We start from the raw sequence: 19,461 nt of genomic DNA on the forward strand, positions 1-19,461 counted from the left end.
CACCCTTATGTGGTAGGTATAATCACCCCCGTTTTTTTTTTTTTTTTGCGGTACGCGGGCCTCTCACTGCTGTGGCCTCTCCCGTTGCGGAGCACAGGCTCCGGACGCGCAGGCTCAGCGGCCATGGCTCACGGGCCCAGCCGCTCCGCGGCATGTGGGATCTTCCCGGACCGGGGCACGAACCCGTGTCCCCTGCATCGGCAGGCGGACTCTTAACCACTGCGCCACCAGGGAAGCCCATGAGCGTACTTTTTTGAGCATAAAATGTATCCTCAGAACCATTTTCTTTCCTGGGTAGTCTTCCATTTCATTTACTTTTTAGATGCACTTAATACACTTAGGCCTTCTGAAAAGACAACGCTGGGATCGAGGAGAATTAACAAAATAGCAGAATCTCAGCTCACTCATAAGAAAGAATTCTGTTGAGTTTTGTTCTCATGAAAAGGTCATCATTAGGAGTGGACCCTGCCGGGCTCTGTGCCAGGCAGTGGGGAAGCAGCAAACATCTCGGCCTTCGTAGATGGAGTAGTCAGCGGGGAGGAGGTTAGGTGTGCGGCAGCGAGGGGCCTCCTAGGCTGAGCGGCCTCCTAGGCTGAGCCCCCGGAGGAGAGACTTGCTCACCTGGTCATGGGCACAGGGGTCACCCAGACTTCTTGGCTGAAGAGGGTGTTTTTTCCTGCCTGAAAGGACAGAGTACAAATGGATTTTCTGAGGGTAGTTGGGCTCCCAACGTAAAGGGACAGAGGGCTGTGCACACCCAGTTCTTTTTCTAAATGTACGAATCAAGTAAGTCACTCTACCACCATAGGAATGAATAAGAGATTGGAGAGCCCACCCGAGTACTTAGGAAAAATACCCCTTCTCCTTGAAACCAAAGAAGTGTGGAAGAAGCCTTTTCTCTACCATCTTCCCCGTTCCCAGCTTTGCCCCAAATCTTAATTTAGTGTGACAGCCAAGACCCCCGCCTGTGTGTTCAGCCTCAGCTCCGGATGGTTCCTTTTTTACCCCCTACACTGCCGCATTGTCGAAGAAATACATCTGTCCATGCTTCTCGGAATGTTCTTTCCCATGTTGCACTTGATAAAAACCCTAACCCTCTTCCAGTCCTTCATTTATACTCGCCTCCTCTGACGCCCCTGGGTGGGTTCTACTGCTCCCTCCACAGCACTTGAGTCACCGTCTCTGCCTCTAGGTCACAACACTGCGTATTCCATGTCGAGTGCCCTTAGCAGATGGTGAACTTGCCTTGGGGCAGCAACTATTACTTATTTTTGTACAGTTTTTCACTAACATAGTGCTAGTTATATGATGATCTCCCCCCAGTAATACCCAATTCTCCTTTACAAAACGACCTTTGTCACCGAAAACATTAAGATGCCAGAAATCGGTAAAGTGTGAAAGAAGAGAATGGAATTTTGAAGTTGTGTTTTTGATGCTTCATAAAAATATTTCAGACTGTTTTAAAATTTCCTTTTGGCTTAAATTTGTACAATACCCAGCGTTTTCAGTGATTAAAATGTTAGAAAATTTAAGTGATCCCTTTCTCTTTACCTGTCCCAATGGAGCATCTCCTTCGTGTCTTAACGTCGGCGAGGGGACACTGTTGACACAAATGTCATCAATTATACAACTTTAAAAAAAAGTTAGGATATTTGCTGTCCAATATAGCATGACTTTTTTAGTAGTCCTTTTTCAGCAGCATTTTCCTTGACATTTTTTTGTAATTTGTAAGTAAAAGAAGCCTGAAACAAACAGTAACAATGAATTTCAATTTTATTTTTAGCAAAAGCACCTGGAAATTGAAAGAACTACTAAATGGTTGAAAATGTTAAAAGGATGGGAAAAATACAAGAACACTGAAAAGGTAATTAAAAATGTTACTTCCTTATGAAACTATACAAATTCAATGTGGATTTTCCCAGTAAAAGTTCCTCTTTAATTATAAGAGTATTACATTCATATTCTTAAAAAATTTTTAAGGGTAATTTAATTGAGTGGAATGCCTCAAATTAGGAGTCTCTGTGCTGTCACAGAATAGCCAGTTCAGATGGGTTGCAGGAATTGAGAGGATGTGGCGGACAGTCCAGAGGTCAGCTGGCTTTTGGGGATGATTGAATTCCGCCGCTTGGTTACGTTGCCTGTGATTTCGTTTCTTTCCGTCTTGCTTCTCTGCCTACTTCAGTGTCGGCTTCCTGCTGAGCTTGGCTTCCCTTTGGGATCAGGATTATTGCCGTCGTTCGTATCCCCGTCTCCCTGCTCAGAAGGAGAGAGGCCTGGCCTCTGAAAGCTTTCCATGAGGCAGGAGCGTCTCCTTGTCCTAAAGCTTCTAGCAGACCACCCTCGCACCCCGCCCCAGATCTTTTTACCCCGCATTGACTCTGTGCTGTTTTGAATCAATTTGTAAAAATGCATACATCTATTAATATTCCTACTAATCTAATCAGTAGGAATTCCTACTAATTCCTACTATTCTTCCTTAAATATTGGGAAGCTGTGAAGTTCCTAGTGGTGTAAGTTTTCCAAAATTCTAACTTTTGCTTGAAAGGGCAGATGTTATCAGGGGCAAAAATACTGTCAGGTATTTTCCTTAAAGTGGCTTACTTCATTTATTTTTGAGAAAAATGTCTGCTAAGTACCCAGTGTCAACAACCACGATTGGCTGGTCAGTCGTTCTTTCAAGTAATGATGGTGTCCGTGACCAAAGCAGTTGGTTCAGATCGCGATTCATACAATTCATAAATGCTCTTTCTTGAGGCCGACACTCTGCTCTGTGTGCGTTCCACCTCATCGCTAAGAATTTTAATAAGATGTGTGTATTCAGGATTGAGATTGAATGAAATTAATAGTTTCTACTGCTTCGTCAAGGGCATTCCTAAGCGAACTGACCTCTTTTTTAAACTGTGAGGAAAGAATGCAGTGACTGCCAGCACAGTGCTTCCTCTGCCTCAGTTTGTGCTGAGGTACCAGGGGCTTCACCACCATGGCTTTTGTGCTCCCAGTGCCAAAGTCAACATAGGGAAAGAGGCAAATAATGGTTTAGTATCATTACAAAAATAGTCTTGACCTCATGGCCCATGCCTTGGGAACTGCTGACATCTAAGCCTCGGTTTCCTCATCTATAAAGTGGAGATAACAATACCCATTTCAAAGAGATGAAGATTTAATGATTTCATGCATATAAAGTACTTGGCATTGCACCTTGCATATAGTAAGCATTCAATAGGGTTGACTACTGCTATCCGTTTTTTGAAAGAAGGTTGGGCAGTAAAAAATATTTAAAGGGAAAAAAGAAATCTTCCATAATCCTACAGCAAAACACTGAGCTGTTAGGATTTTTGTCTGTTTCCTCACACTTCTTTTCCGTGCATTGTATATTTTTTCCTTTTTACATAGATATAAATTGTTGTGTGTCAGCCTTTACCAACAAGAATTCCAGGGAGCAGCAGTTCCTTGGGGTCTAACGGATATTACACAAAAGCATTGTTGCCTAATGGTTAAGCAGTAGACTATCCTAGGTTCAATCCCTAGCTCTGCCACATTACTAGTAGTATGACCTGGAGGAAGGTATTTAACCTTTTTCTGCCTTAGTTTACTTGTCTGTAAAATGGGGGTAATCACAATACCTCCTTCACAGAGTCGTTTTGGGGATTAAATAAGTTAATTCATGTGAAACACAAAGAATAGTGTCTGATACTTAATATGCAGTCAGTAAGTGTTGTTTATTATTACATGAGAAAGGGGCTTTCTGGTTAAATAAAGTTGGGATAAAGCTGAACCGAGGTAAGCAGGTTTCTTTACTACAGGGTGCCTCATCATCTTTAATATTATAACGTGGTTGAAATTTTCAAGAGGGACCTTAAATTGCATGACACTTATTCAGCCATGAAAATCTTTTTGTCATGGGGTATCTCACAGGAATAACGTCACTCTTCTTTTTGAGCATCCTAAATATCCCTATTTAAATTCCATTAGACTCTTACTATTTTATTTCATCAGGAGTAAGTTCATTTCTGGGTTGCTGATTTCATTAAGGTGCTTCAAGAAGAATCCGTTCAGAGTAGGATGTTGGTCATGACCCCTGTGCTCTTGTTTAACATTCTGCTTCTCAGACTGGCCTAAAACTGACAACTACTTCACCTGACATCTTTGTGGAAAGGTCTCTCAAGCGCTAATTACAGGATCAGTTTTGATGTGCTGCACCTACACTTTCGTCTCAGCTTCAGTTCAATAAAATATTTGTAGAATTGTGTGTCTGAAAGTATATAAGCCTCTGTAAAAATGAGCATTCTACTAGGCTGTTACGCTCACAGCAACTCTGGCTAACATACTTCCCAGCAAGAGGGATTTTAGTAGAGCTCTTCCTTTCATGAATAATTTTAAAGTATTTTCCCACAGCTATAATGCTAGAATTATTTGATGATATATATGGTCCAGTCTGGTATGAGGTAGAATGTACCTTCCAAAAGAATGCTGCTCTCAGTTCATACCCAGTTTTAAGTTGCATTGAAGTTAAAAAGTAGTATATATTTTTCTTCTCTTCCAAAGGGAGGTATAAGTTTTCTCTCAACAGACTCCTTACTTATGCAGTAGTGGTACAAAGAAGTATCTAAAAATATCTTGAAATAAAAATATATAGCTCTGATAAGAATATTTGGATTTTTAGAATATAAGATTTAATGAAAAATAGTTGCCATTACGGTTGCCTGTGTTTTCACAGTGACTGCCCCCCGTGTACAGTCATAGTGTATTTTTAAAATACAGTCTATTAAGTGAAGAGATGAAGTTATCTCTGCTAAGTAGAGGCCATTCTGATTTAACGAGCCATTATATAATTGTGTCTAAGCTCTGTCACAGCAGAGTTCCTACTACAGATACACATTTTTTTTTCTGGTTAAATAACTGAATGGACCTTTGTTCGTCAGGTAACTAACAGACTCATATTAGCCAACATTTGATTGTACTGATGTGAAAATGGAGGCACGATGTTTAGAAATAAATTTCTCAAGGCCATTATTAGTGACAAGCAAGAGATGCTACGTCCAGATACCATCTGTTTGCTAGCTCTCCCTTTCGGTGTTTGTCAGTAAAAGGCCGGAAGGAAATAGAAAGTGGTTGTAAGAGGCATTAGGGCCTTGTGGGTTCTAAAGCTTTCAGATCCAGACTCAGGAGACGTGGGCCTATTTGGAGACGGAGACAAAGGGACCAACGGAGCAGGGACGACTGAAGGAAATGAAGGCAATGAAGAGCACAGGCAGCTCAGAGAGTAAACTTTTGTCTCCTGGAGTTCACTTGCAGTTTTGATAGTCCCACCAAACTGAGCCAAACTTGCTGGGCTGAAAAGTTTACGCGCTCGCAGCCATGCTGACGCACACTAAACATTTATCACTGTTTTGAAACCAGTAAGGTTAGAAAGACGTGGTGAAAACATTAGGTCAGTTGATGGAAAAAAAATTTTCTTTTTTTTAGTTGATGGATTTTTAAATGTATCTGTGTGACTGAAATAGACCGCTTGATTTTATTGGCAAGTGAACAGAGATCATACCCATAAAATAAAATTGTAACAGAATTTTAAAGGTAGTACTTTTCAAATTGGAATATTAAAATATTAAAATCCAACATATAAAAGTTCTATATATATCATGATTATTCAGACTATGATCTATGAAATCTGACTACTTGAATTTCAGTTCTTCTTCCACAGTGTATTAGTTGTGTGACTTCGAGCTTATTACTAAACCTTTCTACACCTGATTTTCTCATCTGTAAAATGGACATGATAAGCACTGTACCTACCTCTTTAGGAATGTAAAAATACTACGAGGAATACTTTGATCTAGAAACGTATCTCGGCTCCTAATAAATAATCATAAAATGTTAGTGTAACTGGTGTTACTAACATTGCTGTTACTGTTTGATTTATCACTATCTTTACCCTCGTCCCCACCCTCATTTCTCCTTCCTGGAAAATTCCTGCATATCCTTTATGTTGAGTTTGTTGTCATCCTCTCTAAAGGAAATCTTTCCTTACTCTCTCCCGCAGAACTCACCCCCCTTCCTCCATTATAGTATCTCTGGTATAGTCTCGGGATGAGAGCCCCAGTGTTGGACCAATAAAGAAGTGACCACCACAGCAGATTCACTGCCCCTGCCCCCAACACCTTTATCCCTAAACTGTTTCTGGTTCCCCTTAGAATCTCGTATCTGTTCCGTAAGGGCCAGCTGCCCCCTGAAATCACTCCCCCAGATTAGACAGCGTGGCGCCTGCCATTCTCCCATTACCACCCGGGCCCACCTCTGGTGGGGGTGATGTCTCTATCACGACTTGCCCCTCAGGGTGTGATACTCAGCTCTGATAGGAATTAACATATGTGACCTTATTACAAAGGATTATGTTTATAATTATATGATTCTATGATTATCTTCCCCACTACACTGTGAACTCCACAGAACTTTTTCAAGTTTGTATCCATAGTACCTAGTAAGCATTGGCCACAAAGCAGAAAGTCATTACAGTTTCTGTTTACAATGAATGAACGAATGTTGTTCACTTTCGTGTTGGGATGACCAGCTGTCCCCTTCTACTGATAAATTCTACTACTTTAATAAAGCTGTGATCTCTAAGGGGCAGTGTGATTTGGCAGAAATATCCTGAAGCAGGAGCAGGAAGATGGAATTCTTGGCCTAGGCAGGCCACTTCTTTGTCCCTTGATTCCCTTCCTTTTAAACTGGAGTAGCACCTGCCCTGCCGACATTACAGAGCTGTCCTAGAAGGTGTGAGATACTGCTTTGTCAATTGAAAGATTCTCAACAAGTGAAAACTGTGCTACTGTTCTGGAGAATAAGCAGATTTTATTATAATTGTTGTGCTTTGATACGATTCCTACTTTGTTTTACAAAATTTCCAGAATTTCTACAATAGTTGAAAATTTGTGAGGAAAGATCTGTAACCACAGTGTCAGTCTATCATGTAACAGTAGAAGTATTTGAAAAATAGTAACTATAATTTAAAATGCTTATTTTAAGATCTCATAATTTGATTCTTTTTCTACTGTATCTTACTTTGTATACATGTTTCATCTCATTACCTTGCACAGCTTGAATCCAGATACATCCCTTTTTATATTCCTTTTGGGTTTTGATTATAATTTTATTTTATTTTACAATTTTATAATTTTATTTTTAATGCTTTCTGCTCTTCAATTTCATTAATATTTTCCATTCCATGTATTTTAGTAAGTCCGGTTAAGCAGGACAGTAGATATACTACATAACACATGGTTTTAGAAAGATGGTCTTTGCTTTTTATAAAATATAAAATCAGTATCTTTTACTAACTGGTAACATCTTCTGTGTGTCTTTGGGCAAGTTACTGAATCTTTTTGTGATTCACTGTCAGCATTTGTAAAATTGGGGTAATATCTCATAGAATTATTAATATCATTGAATGAGACAACATATGTAAATAGTTTTAAACAGTTTCCTGTACATAGTAAATGCTCAGTAAAAGTTGGTTTTAACTGTTACTGTTGATGATGATAATGACAGTGCATCAGAGTTTCTTTTTGAGCCTTTTCTAGACATGCCTCATTTTTTGTTTTATCCCTGGAATAACACTAGGACCATTAATTTTTTATTTCTACCTGAAATCTTTCTATTATTTCTTCTTCATTGAATCATGGCAATTTAATGTTTTGTTTTTCTAAATCTAGATTTAACTTTAGGATAAACAATGAACGGTAATTTATGTACAGTTGGTGAATACAGAATTGAGTGAAAGCAGTATATAATGTCCAAAACCTTTGTAAGTGATACAGTATAAGAAATGCATGTGGTTCCTATCTTACTCATTGAAAAACATCCATCTAATGGACATTCAGGTCCATCAAAGTTTATCTGTTTACCTGCCGTCATGTTTTACTTGACTATCAAAATTTCACTTTTCACATTTGCAATAATTCCCACATTCTGGTATTCATATTAATTGCTTTCAGTTTAACATCCTTACTCTAGAAATTCAGGACATAATTTGAAGTTACTTTTAGTGGATGATATTCCTTTAAAAAGTTAAGTTTAGGGGCTTCCCTGGTGGCGCAGTGGTTGAGAGTCCGCCTGCCGATGCAGGGGACACAGGTTCGTGCCCCGGTCCGGGAGGATCCCACATGCCGCGGAGCGGCTGGGCCCGTGAGCCATGGCCGCTGAGCCTGGGCGTCCGGAGCCTGTGCTCCACAATGGGAGAGGCCACAACAGTGAGAGGCCCGCATACCGCAAAAAAAAAAAAAAAGTTTATCATAATTTTGAAATGAATATAGATGATAAACTTTCTTTGGAAAGTAAATCTTAAATTCACTTTTTTTTAAACCACACTGTTTGCAATTAATGGTGGTAAATGTTTAGTACATGGGAAATGTTGAAGAAGCAGAGTCTAGTTTATACAAAGCCTTTCTGTACATATTCTTCCAGTTACATCTACCGCGTAAGTTAAAACCTCAGTGTTTCTAGTCACTGTCTGCTGGAATTTCAAATTTGAGACTTACTGTGTTTATACCAAGAGAACAAAACTGAGATTATGTATGTAATTATCTAATTGAATCAACTTCACAGTATTCAGTGTTTCACAGGAAAAGTTATTCTATAGTGTCACTGATTTAAAATCACAGTTTCTTAAAGCTACATCATAATTTAGTTACTAAAGGTTTCATTTTAAAAAATCTAGTATAATTGTAGAAGTTGAAGCTCTGCTTATTAGTTCATAGCTCGTCAACATCTCAATTATTAGAACTTGCATCTTATTTTCTTGGCCGTACTACTTCAATACATTATTTTGATCATAAAGGTAACTATGTACTTATTCTTACCTCGCTCCTGAAGTTTCTGCCGTAATTTGTTTAATCATTTCCTTTTAAGTTTCATCTACTTTTAAGTTTCAAAGTTTCCTTATGCACAACTTTGTAATGAGCATAATAGGTTTATATGTTATTTTGAATACGTAATTAGCCTTGAGAAAAAAGATATAATTACAAGAAGATGGAGAGGTATGGCGAGTCTTAAGATTCTTAGAGTGATGGCAGTGTACTTTCAAGGACCCAGAGTGTTAATGATGCTGATGATTTATACCTAATTTCACTCAAAGGTGATGATGCTCCTTCTTGATGGAAATTTATCACTATTTTTGTCTGGTCAGATAGGATCAATGTCATTAAGAAGAGGACAGAGGTTTTCCTGAAGAAACGCTCCAGAATTGGGAAGAGGAGAGGGAAGAGGGAGAGAGTGTGTGTTTGGGGGGTGGAGGTGGACTTGAATGAAGACTGTAGGTCACATTGAGTTATGAGATAGAAGGTTCTAGAGAGACTCTACCCTCCTTGAAGGCACTTTGACACAAGAGAACCCTTTTGCTATTTGGAACCTTTTAGATGTAGGAGGGAAAAAGAAGAAAATGTGTACCTAGTTAGCTATATCAATGGGGAGTGTGTAAGTCAGATGTTCACAACTTAAAGAACAGCACTGATTGTGCTCTCGTGCCACTGAAGGAACACCTTTGCAGTGTATGAAAATAACTAATGTACTGGGCATACTTAACATTTTCTTGTTTATTCTATGCTTTCTGTGTATATGCCTCCCTGTTTGGATCTGAAAAGTAGAGATGAGAGGATCCAAATGTGCCATGTTAAATTGTATCAATTATGAGGAATCCTTTGGAAAGAAAAGACTAACAAATATTCATTAGTTTGATTTAAGGGACTAGTCTAAGCTTTGTCAGTTTGTAACTTTCAATTTATGTTTCTTTTAATAAGTTTCATAGGAGAATTTACAAAGGAATCCCACTCCAGCTCAGAGGGGAAGTCTGGGCCCTCCTCCTGGAGATCCCGAAAATGAAGGAAGAAACCAGAGACCTATATAGTGTGAGTACCGAGAGCCAGCCTGTTATTTTGAAACGATCATTCAATGTTGGGGCATATTTGTAAGGAAAATTGACTAACACCTGGTTGTAGCTACTCATTTGCAATGTAGTATTAATAATAAAGAGATTTACAATGGCACTTTTAGAGTTTTTGGGAAAATAACAGCAGAATTCAGTTTATCCAACGGCTGCCTGTGTATGATTGACTGTTTTCTTCTTCTTTCCCCTAAGATTGTTACAGTATTTCTAGGTTTTATTTTTTATTTATAAAAAGTTAAACGTTTCACTCAGTGATCAGTAATGCTTTCTGTATATTAGTCAGGGCATTAAATTTACCTCCTTGTCATCTCAGCTATACCCTTTCTAAACCTAAATTTTATATTAACCTTTGAAAGGAATAAGAAACATATATCTAAAAATAACTTTGTGCCTTGGAAAAAGTGTTCAATGTCACTAATAAAAACGGAAATGTAAATTTAAAAAAAATAAAAATAACTTTGAAATCTCAGAAAATGTATATAAATAGAATAAATTAAGATAGAATAGCTGAAATAAAGACAAATTATAATAAAAATAACTTTGAAATCTGTTCCTCAGAAAATGTATATAAATAGAATAAGACCGAATAACTGAAATAAAGACAAATTATTTGTCATTTAAACCCAACACCAATTATAAAAGGGGCTTTGGAATGCTCTTTTGATATTTTCATATTTATGTATAAATAAGCAAAATTTCATCAAGATGTAAGGTAATAGGGCTTCCCTGGTGGCACAGTGGTTAAGAATCCGCCTGCCCATACAGCGGACACAGGTTCGAGCCCTGGTCTGGGAAGATCCCACGTGCCACGGAGCAACTAAGCCCGTGCACCACAACTACTGAGCCTGTGCTCTAGAGCCTATGAGCCACAACTACTGAGCCCGCGTGCTGCAACTACTGAAGCCCGTGCATCTAGAGCCCGTGCTCTGCAACAAGAGAAGCCACTGCAGTGAGAAGCCCACGCACCGCAACAAAGAGTAGCCCCCGCTCACCGCAACTGGAGAAAGCCCGCGCGCAGCAACAAAGACCCAATGCAGCCAAAAATAAATAAATAAATAAATTTTAAAAAAGATGTAATAAATATTGGTTAATTTAAACAGTTACTTGTTTTTTATGATGTAAAGAGTTTTTAAATTAGTTGTTTGGACGCTGCACAGAATATAAGTTTTGTCTCAGTATTTTAGAGTTTCAAATTATTTTAGATGGTTGATTAGATATTTGCCTTTAATGTCATAGTTTTAGAACCAGTATTGAAAAATGATATCTGAGAGAAATATTTAAAATCTAACCCCAGCCCCTAGTATAGTGTGCCTCTCATAGGGTGGGTGCTCAGTAAATAATTTATTTAATTAATAAAGAAGAAAATTTTACTTAGCATGCTGTTTTGGTTTCCTGGGGCTGCCATGACAAAGTCCCACAAACGGAGTGGCTTAAAACAACAGACATTTATTCTCCTGCAGTTCCGGAGGATAGAAGTCTGAGATCAGGGTGTCAGCAGGGCCATGCTCCATCCCAAGGCTTTAGGGAAGAACCTTTCCTTGACTCTTCCTAGATCCTGGAGTTGCCGGCATCCCGGGTGTTCTTTGGCTTGAGGTTGTGTCACTCCAGTCTCTCCCTCTGTCCTCAAGTGGCCTTTCCTTGTGTGTGTCTGTCTCACCTTCTAAGGACTCTAGTCATTGTATTTAGGGTCGACCCTAATCTAGTATGACCTCCTCTTAACTTGACTACATCTGTAAAGACACCGTTTCCAAATCAGGTCATAGGCCCAGGTTCTAGGAAGACAGGAATTTGGGGTGGATGCTGTTCAACCCAGTACATATGCTAATATTAGAACTGTGGTTCAGGCTTTTTCTACATAGAATAAAATTATCCAGTTACTGTGTATCCAGTATACAGTAACAAGAAAAGAAATGACTTGCCCACCAATCATTTCAAGCTTGTAATTTTCAGTGCTATCATAAGCATTATTTTTACTACTTGAGATTCCTCTAGCATTTAACCAAGTCTTCCTTTCCCAGTTATTCTTTTACTCTCTCTTTGCAAAAGTAGTATAAATTGCTGTCCTGAAATGGGAAATTCAATGGGAATAAAACTACTTTTTCTTAATCTATTGATACTAAGATTTTTCTCAAATGGTGGAATTGTCCTGATTCCTGAGCCAGTGCTCTTATCTGCTATTTCTCCCGTTCTTTTAATTGTATCTCATTGTTATCTGTCTCTCTGGGGTATAGTGCTCTGTCTCACAGGTGGCAGAGGTCCAGTGACAGTGGATAACAACCTCACCTGCAGCCTTAGCAAGGCTTAGTCATCTTGTTGGCCAAACCCACAGTGAAATTGCTAGTTTTTCATCCAGATACTTTCCACTGTACTTCTGCTCTCAGGTTTATAGGTTCATTACATTCCTATTTCTTTTAAGTAAAATGTTTATTCTTTATTATTGTGACATTCATGGATCTTAACCCCCCTAATCTCAGAGTAACCTTAGAAGTTGCTTACACCTCCTTTCATTAAGATAAGAAATATGCTTGATTTCCTATATTCTGCACATTGGCTTGTAACCATTCTAGGACATAAATAATCTTTCTGCTCTATTATTTTTTACCTGCTTAACTGGGCTTTGTTTCTGTCATGAGGTCTTTTCTTATGTTGAATTTTCTTGTCCTCTAGAGTAATTTTTTTTAATAGATCTTTATTGGAGTATAATTGCTTCACAGTACTGTGTTAGTTTCTGTTGCACAACCAAGCAAATCAGCCATATGCATACACATGTCCCCATATCCCCTCCCTCTAGGTAGCCTCCCTCCCATCCTCCCTATCCCATCCCTCTAGGTCATCATCACAAAGCACTGAGCCGATATTCCTGTGCTGTGCTGCTGCTTCCCACCAGCCAACTGTTTTACATTCGGTAGTGTGTATATGTCGATGCTACTCTCACTTCGTCCCAGCTTCGCCCTCCCACCCGTGTTCTCAAGTCCATTCTCTATGTCTACCTCTTTATTCCTGCCCTGCAACTAGGTTCATCAGTACCATTTTTTTTCCTTTAGATTCCATATATATGCGTTAGCATATGGTATTAATTTTCTCTTTCTGACTTACTTCACTCTGTATGACAGACTCTAGGTCCATCCATCTCACTACAAGTAACTCAGTTTTGTTTCTTTTTATGGCTGAGTAATATTCCATTGTATATATGTGCCACATCTTCTTTATCCATTCATCTGTCAGTGGACATTTAGGTTGGTTCCATGTCTTGGCAATCGTAAATAGTGCTGCAGTGAACATTGTGGTACATGTCTCTTTTTGAATTATTGTTTTCTCAGGGTATATGCCCAGTAGTGGGATTGCTGGGTCATATGGTAGTTCTGTTTTTAGTTTAAGGAACCTCCATACTGTTTTCCATAGTGGTTTTATCAATTTACATTCCCATGAACAGTGCAGGAGGGTTCCCTTTTCACCACACCCTTTCCAGCATTTATAGTTTCTAGATTTTTTGATAATGGCCATTCTGACCAGCGTGAAGTGATACCTCATTGTAGGTTTGATTTGCATTTCTCTAATAATTAGTGATGTTGAGCATCTTTTCATGTGCCTCTTGGCTATCTGTATGTCTTCCTTGGTGAAATGTCTATTTAGGTCTTCCACCCATTTTTTAACTGGATTGTTCATTTTTTGATATTGAGCTTCATGAGCAGTTTATATATTTTGGAGATTAATCCTTTGTTGTTGCATTTGCAAATATTTTCTCCCGTTCTGAGGGTTGTCTTTTTGTCTTGTTTATGGTTTCCTTTTCTGTGTAAAAGCTTTTAAGTTTAATTAAGTCCCATTTGTTTATTTTTGTTTTTATTTCCGTTACTCTAGGAGGTGGGTCAAAAAAGATCCTGCTGTGGTTTATGTCAAAGAGCATTTTTCCTATGTTTTCCTCTAAGAGTTTTATAGTGTCTGGTCTTACATGTAAGTCTTTAATCCAGTTGGAGTTTATTTTTGTGTATGGTGTTAGGTAGTGTTCTAATTTCATTCTTTTATATGTGGCTATCCAGTTTTCCCAGCACCAGTTACTGAAGAGGCTGTCTTTTCTCCACTGTATGTTCTTGCCTCCTTTGTCGTAAATTAGGTGCCCATATGTGCGTAGGTTTATCTCTGGGCATTCTGTCCTGTACCATTGATCCATATTTCTGTTTTTGTGCCAGTACCATACTGTCTTGATTATGGTAGCTTTGTGGTATAGTTTGAAGTCAGGGAGCCTGATTCCTCCAACTCCGTTTTTCTTTCTCAAGATTGCTTTGTCTATTTGGGGTCTTTTATGTTTCCATACGAATTGTAAACTTTTTTGTTCTAATTCTGTGAAGACTGCCATTGATAGTTTGATAGAGATTGCATTGAATCTGTAGATTGCTTTGGGTAGTATAGTCATTTTCACAGTATTGATTCTTCCAATCCAAGACCATGGTATATTTCTCCATCTGTTTGTCATCTTTGATTTCTCTCATCAGTGTTTTATAGTTTTCTGAGTACAAGTCTTTCGCCTCCTTAGGCAGGTTTATTCCTAGGTGTTTTATTCTTTTTGTTGCAGTGGTAAATGGGAGTGTTTCTTTAATTTCTCTTTCTGGTTTTTTGCTGTTGGTGTGTAGGGATGCCAGAGATTTCTGTGCATTAATTTTGTATCCTGCAACCTTACCAGATTCATTGATTAGTTCTAGTAGTTTTCTGGTGGCATCTTTAGGATTTTCTATGTATAGTATCATGTCATCAGCAAACAGTAACAGTTTTACTTCTTCTTTTCCAATTTTTATGCCTTTTATTTCTTTTTCTTCTCTGATTACTGTGTCCAGGACTTCCAAAACTATGTTGAATAAGAGTGGTGAGAGTGGACATCCTTGTCTTGTTCCTGATCTTAGTGGAAATGCTTTCAGTTTTTCACCATTGAGTATGATGCTTGCTGTGGGTTTGTCATTTATGGCCTTTATTATGTTGAGGTAGGTTCCCTCTGTGCCCTTTTTCTGGAGAGTTTTTATCATAAATGGGTGTTGAATTTTGTCAAAAGCTTTTTCTGCATCTATTGAGATGATCATATGGTTTTTATTACTTAATTTGTTAGTATGGTGTATCACCCTGATTGATTTGTATATATTGAAGAATCCTTGCAAAAAAAAAAAAAAGAACAATAACAAAGTAAAAAAATAAAATTAGTCTAGGAAACTAACAGATATGTTAGAAGGAATATAAAAATAAAAGTATAGATAAATCAACTACCAGAAGGGAAAAGAAAAAACAATAAAAGAGGGGGTTGGGAAGGCCTTGGCTGTGGAGGGCGGGGCCTAAGCAAGGGTGAGGTTTGGGCAGTGGGCGGGGCCAATGCTTAGGACCCACGGGGCTGGAAAAGGCTGTGAGGGGTGAGGCTTAGGCTCAAGGAACAGAAGGGGCCCAGGCGTGCCCCCCGCCCCTGGTCTCAGCTGGCAGGGGACCTCACCTGGGAGCCCAGCAGGCTCCCCGTGCCTGAGTGGGCGGGGCAATCGCCCTCCGCTCCTCTCCTGCTCCTCCCGGAGGGCCCCTCCCGCCTGCCTCTCCTGATCTCCCCGGCCTCCCTCCTATACCCCCAGCACCCACGCGGCCTGGAGGGGGCTTTGGAGCGGGGGGTACCGGCTTGGGAGCTCAGCAGGCTCCCCGGCCCGTGTGGGCCAGGCGATTGCCCTCCGCTTCTCTCCCCTCCCGCTCTTCCTGGAGAGTCCCTCCCGCCTGCCTCTCCTGATCTCCCCGGCCTCGGGGGCGCCGATCCTGTCTGGCCTCCACTTCTCCTCCCGCCTCAGTCCCCCTACGTCCTACTGGTTCACTTTGGGGTTCCTCCCGTCTCCTTGGGTGTCAGAGCCCCCCCCACCAGCGGCCTGCAGGTGCCTTAGTAGGGAGGTGCTAACTCTGCGTCTTCCCACACCGCCATCTTCAGGAAAAGTTTTCTAGAGTAATTGACATTATAGATGTCTTTGGGTGTCTTTCTCCCTTTCAGCTAAATTTTATTTTAAAGCATATTTTATCATGTCTTGTCAAACATTTTCTTTCTGTGTTTTGATACCTCATCTTTTACCAGGGGGCCTGCAGAACAATAATTGAAACCTCTTTGCTTGCCGGCTACCTTATTTTTTTTAAAGATATTTAAAGAACAAATATGTAAAGATTATTATTTTTAAAGCTAAATTTTTGTAATGTCTCTTGGGCCAACTTTTATCAGAAATAGCATACAATACTATTTTAGTGGTTGTACGGTTCTCTAGTGCAATAGTATAAATACCTTCCTTGGTCTTCAGAACTCTGAAGTGTTTTAAAACACTGTGGAAGTGCTCATGTTTTTAAAAGCTGCAGAAGCTGCCCTTCTCTGAGCTCCTACCTCAAGACACAAAACCCACATACTCACAAAACATTTAACATACAAACATATATTCCAGGAAGCCTTGTTTTTTCCACTTTTAGCTTAAGTCAGGAATTAACAGTTATATATATTTACTAGAATAGGTTTTAACAGAAATATATATTTCCAGTACATGGTAAATAGGTCAATATAACACATGTATATAGATGTTTAATTACAATTAAATCTGGTTAAGTATAAATTAATATAAATTTTAATCTCCCACCTGGTTAAACATACTCATTTTGTTCTTTTCCCCCTGAAATGCTGCTTAATTGACAGCAGAGAGGGTTTTTTAGAAAGACAAAAACTGCAAGGAATAAGAAAATGGGAAAAGAGATAACCCTTGCCAATGTTTGGAGACCAGAATTCAGACAAACATTTAGTAATTTTAGCAACCCTGAGAAAACTGGAGGAGGACCTGATTTATATCTCAGAATCCCCAGTAGGCTTCATAATTGCCGGCTCCAGGTACCTCTGGAAGTGGAAGTGAAACTAAAAACAGTAGAAGTGCTTGAAAGTCTGTTGCAGAAGCAGTTAGAGTCCCTGAGTTCCCCCACCTGTTCCCCACCCCTGCACGAGACGGGGGCAGGGTGTGGGTTACTGTTTGGAGAGGATGAAACAGAAGGCCGGTGGGCTGGAGTGGACGCAGACCTGCAGAGGAAAGCACAGAGGGAGTGAATGTCCTGAATTTGGGGCAGCCCCACCTTTCCCTCCGCTCGGCTCCCAGAACAAAACACCGGCATCTGGACGCTTGTCCTCCTGACAGGAACTCAGAAGAGTCTTCTCTAGGAATCTGACCAGCCCAAGAAAATACCCCCAAACTCCTGACTTCAAGGGAAGCCCAGTGAAACCAGCCAGATCACTCTACAGTGAAGACAGAGCTTGAAGCCCCACGTCTGCACATAGCGCTTTCCATCAGCTTTCTCATGTCTTCTTTCAAATATGAGTGAGGAGAGGAGCTAGGAGATAACATGGAAAATAAGAACAAGTAGAAAAAGCAATTTGTGAGAAACAAGACTATACAGCAAGAAGAAAACGGAAGAGCTATTGCTGGTGTCTTCAGAGGGATAAAAAGAGATATTGTGTCCATAAAACAAGTATAGGATGCTATAAAGGGAACATTAGAGAACAATAGAGCTTATGAATATAAAAAATGATAATAGAAACGAAAAATTCTAGAGGAGGGTTTGAAAATAACAAGTGAAGAAATTTCCCAGAAAATAGATTGTGAAGTCAAAACTCAAATCAATGAGTTTTTACGATTGAAAATATCCATCAAGTGCCCAAACCTGTGGCTAAAAGTAGATCCAAGCCAAGCACAGAAATTACAAGTTTCAAAACTTGAAGATAGAAGCTCCTATAAGCTTCTAGAGAGGAAAAAATAGATTTCATGTAAAGAAGAAAGAATTAGAATGGCAACACTGGAAGCTAGAAGACAGTGAAGGTGGTGCCTTTTGAGCAAAAATATTTTCTGACTTAGAATTCTAAAATAGCCAAATAGCTAAGAAAGAAGATAGATTTATCATTCAAAGTGTCACAAAATTTATCTCCCACACGCCCTTTCACAGGAGCTACTGGAGGACAAGCTCCTCCAGAACAAGGGAATAAACCAAGAAAGATGTGAGATGTAGGAGACAAGGGACCCAAGCAAAGGAAGGCCTAGCAGATAGTGAAGGGAGACTCCCCCGAGACCCCCGCTGAGTAGCGGGTCCAAAAGCTCTGGAAGCCAGGTCTGCAGGGAGGGTTCCTGTTCTGTTAGAATAGCACCAGGAGAGGTTGATGCAACTTAAAGTGAGTTTGGATTGAATTAGTGACACATATGTAGAAAATGAAGCAAATCAAGAAACAAGGCAATGATAAGCCCCAAGGAAAACAAGAACATTGTGCTAGAAAGAAGAAAGGGAGCATAGTGAACTGCATGGCTCAGCTGTGAAGAGTCTTAGGAACACAAACTCCAAAACGCTCTCCATCCAAAATGAAAGTCTAACTGTACTGGCAGGATGGGAGGGAGAGGAGGGGGTGGGAGGAGGGAGAGGAGGGGGTGTGGATGGAGAGAAACCTTTCATTGTGCACCTTTTCATATTTTCATTTTTGAACCATGGAAATGGCTTTCCTAAGTCAAAAGTTTTTTAAAGAGAATTATTTTACCATTTGTCATAGGCTTTTTGACAACCGATTTACATAAAAATGTGCTTTCTTCCCCTCTTTTTCCTCTTCAGAAATTAAAACACAGAGCACGGGGTTGTTCACCTGATATCAGACAAATAGACCTTGATGTCAACCGCACATTTAGGGACCATATCATGTTTAGAGACAGATACGGTGTGAAGTAAGTAAAGTTTAGTATTATGAACTATGAATAGCATGTACAAATAGTCTTTATCAATTTGAAATGTCAGTGTTTGGAATGTCTTGTATAGATGATAATTTTGATTCCAATTCTAAGGGTTTAAATTTTGGTGGGTCATTTGTTCCATATTGTGTACAATTCAGGAGCTAATTTAACTTAAATTTTTAACCTTTGACATAGTAGGTGCTATAAAATTGCTATAAATCATTTTATGATCTGGGAATTCTTAAATATATGTAGATACTTTTATTAAAAGTGTTATCAAAGAAATGAGAGATTGTGTTACTTTTTGAGAGCCGTGTCAGCAATAAATATATTCTTAGATCCTTGACTCCATGCAAAGGTGAAACTAGAAAGATGGGAAATACGCAAATGAAATGACTGTGACAGTTTAGGAATGAAAGGTACAGTTTTGCTGACCTCCTATCAGTTAAGGTTCAACCAGAGAAAAAGAAACCAGTAAGAGATGTAAACTAAGGGATTTATCGTGGGGAATTGTCTTACACAGTTGCAGGGACTGACTAGGCAAGTTCAAGATCTGTAGGGTGGGCCGTCAGGAAGGGCAGCTGGAGCTCTCGGGTGGGCGCGAGTGAAGCCACGGTCCACAGGAGGAGTCCCTCCTTCAGGGAAGCCTCGGATCTGCTCTTCCAGCCTTTTGACTGCTTGACCCAGGGCTTCCCAGATTATCTAGGGCACTCTCCCCTACTTCAAGTCAATTGACTGTGTACTTTAATGACATTTACAAAGCACCTACATTAGGGTTTGAATAACTGG

At 39.6% G+C, this 19,461-nt stretch overlaps 1 protein-coding gene across 6 annotated transcripts in view; it reads left to right on the forward strand.

The window, feature by feature from the left end:
- The window catches only part of USP6NL (USP6 N-terminal like), a 193,961-nt gene that overhangs the window by 147,509 nt on the left and 26,991 nt on the right, over nucleotides 1-19,461 (forward strand). For 5 of the 6 annotated variants that reach the window (XM_029236938.1, XM_029236937.1, XM_029236939.1 and 2 more), the window contains 3 exons: nucleotides 1,784-1,864; nucleotides 9,792-9,899; nucleotides 18,557-18,666. In XM_029236938.1, coding sequence (XP_029092771.1) covers nucleotides 1,784-1,864; nucleotides 9,792-9,899; nucleotides 18,557-18,666 — 299 coding nt within the window. The remainder of the gene's footprint in view (nucleotides 1-1,783; nucleotides 1,865-9,791; nucleotides 9,900-18,556; nucleotides 18,667-19,461) is intronic. The other variant, XM_029236940.1, reaches the window with a different exon arrangement.

The sequence above is a fragment of the Monodon monoceros genome, unplaced genomic scaffold, assembly GCF_005190385.1.
Source record: "Monodon monoceros isolate NGI ecotype Baffin Bay Population unplaced genomic scaffold, NGI_Narwhal_1 Super_Scaffold_21, whole genome shotgun sequence".
Lineage (NCBI taxonomy): Eukaryota > Metazoa > Chordata > Mammalia > Artiodactyla > Monodontidae > Monodon > Monodon monoceros.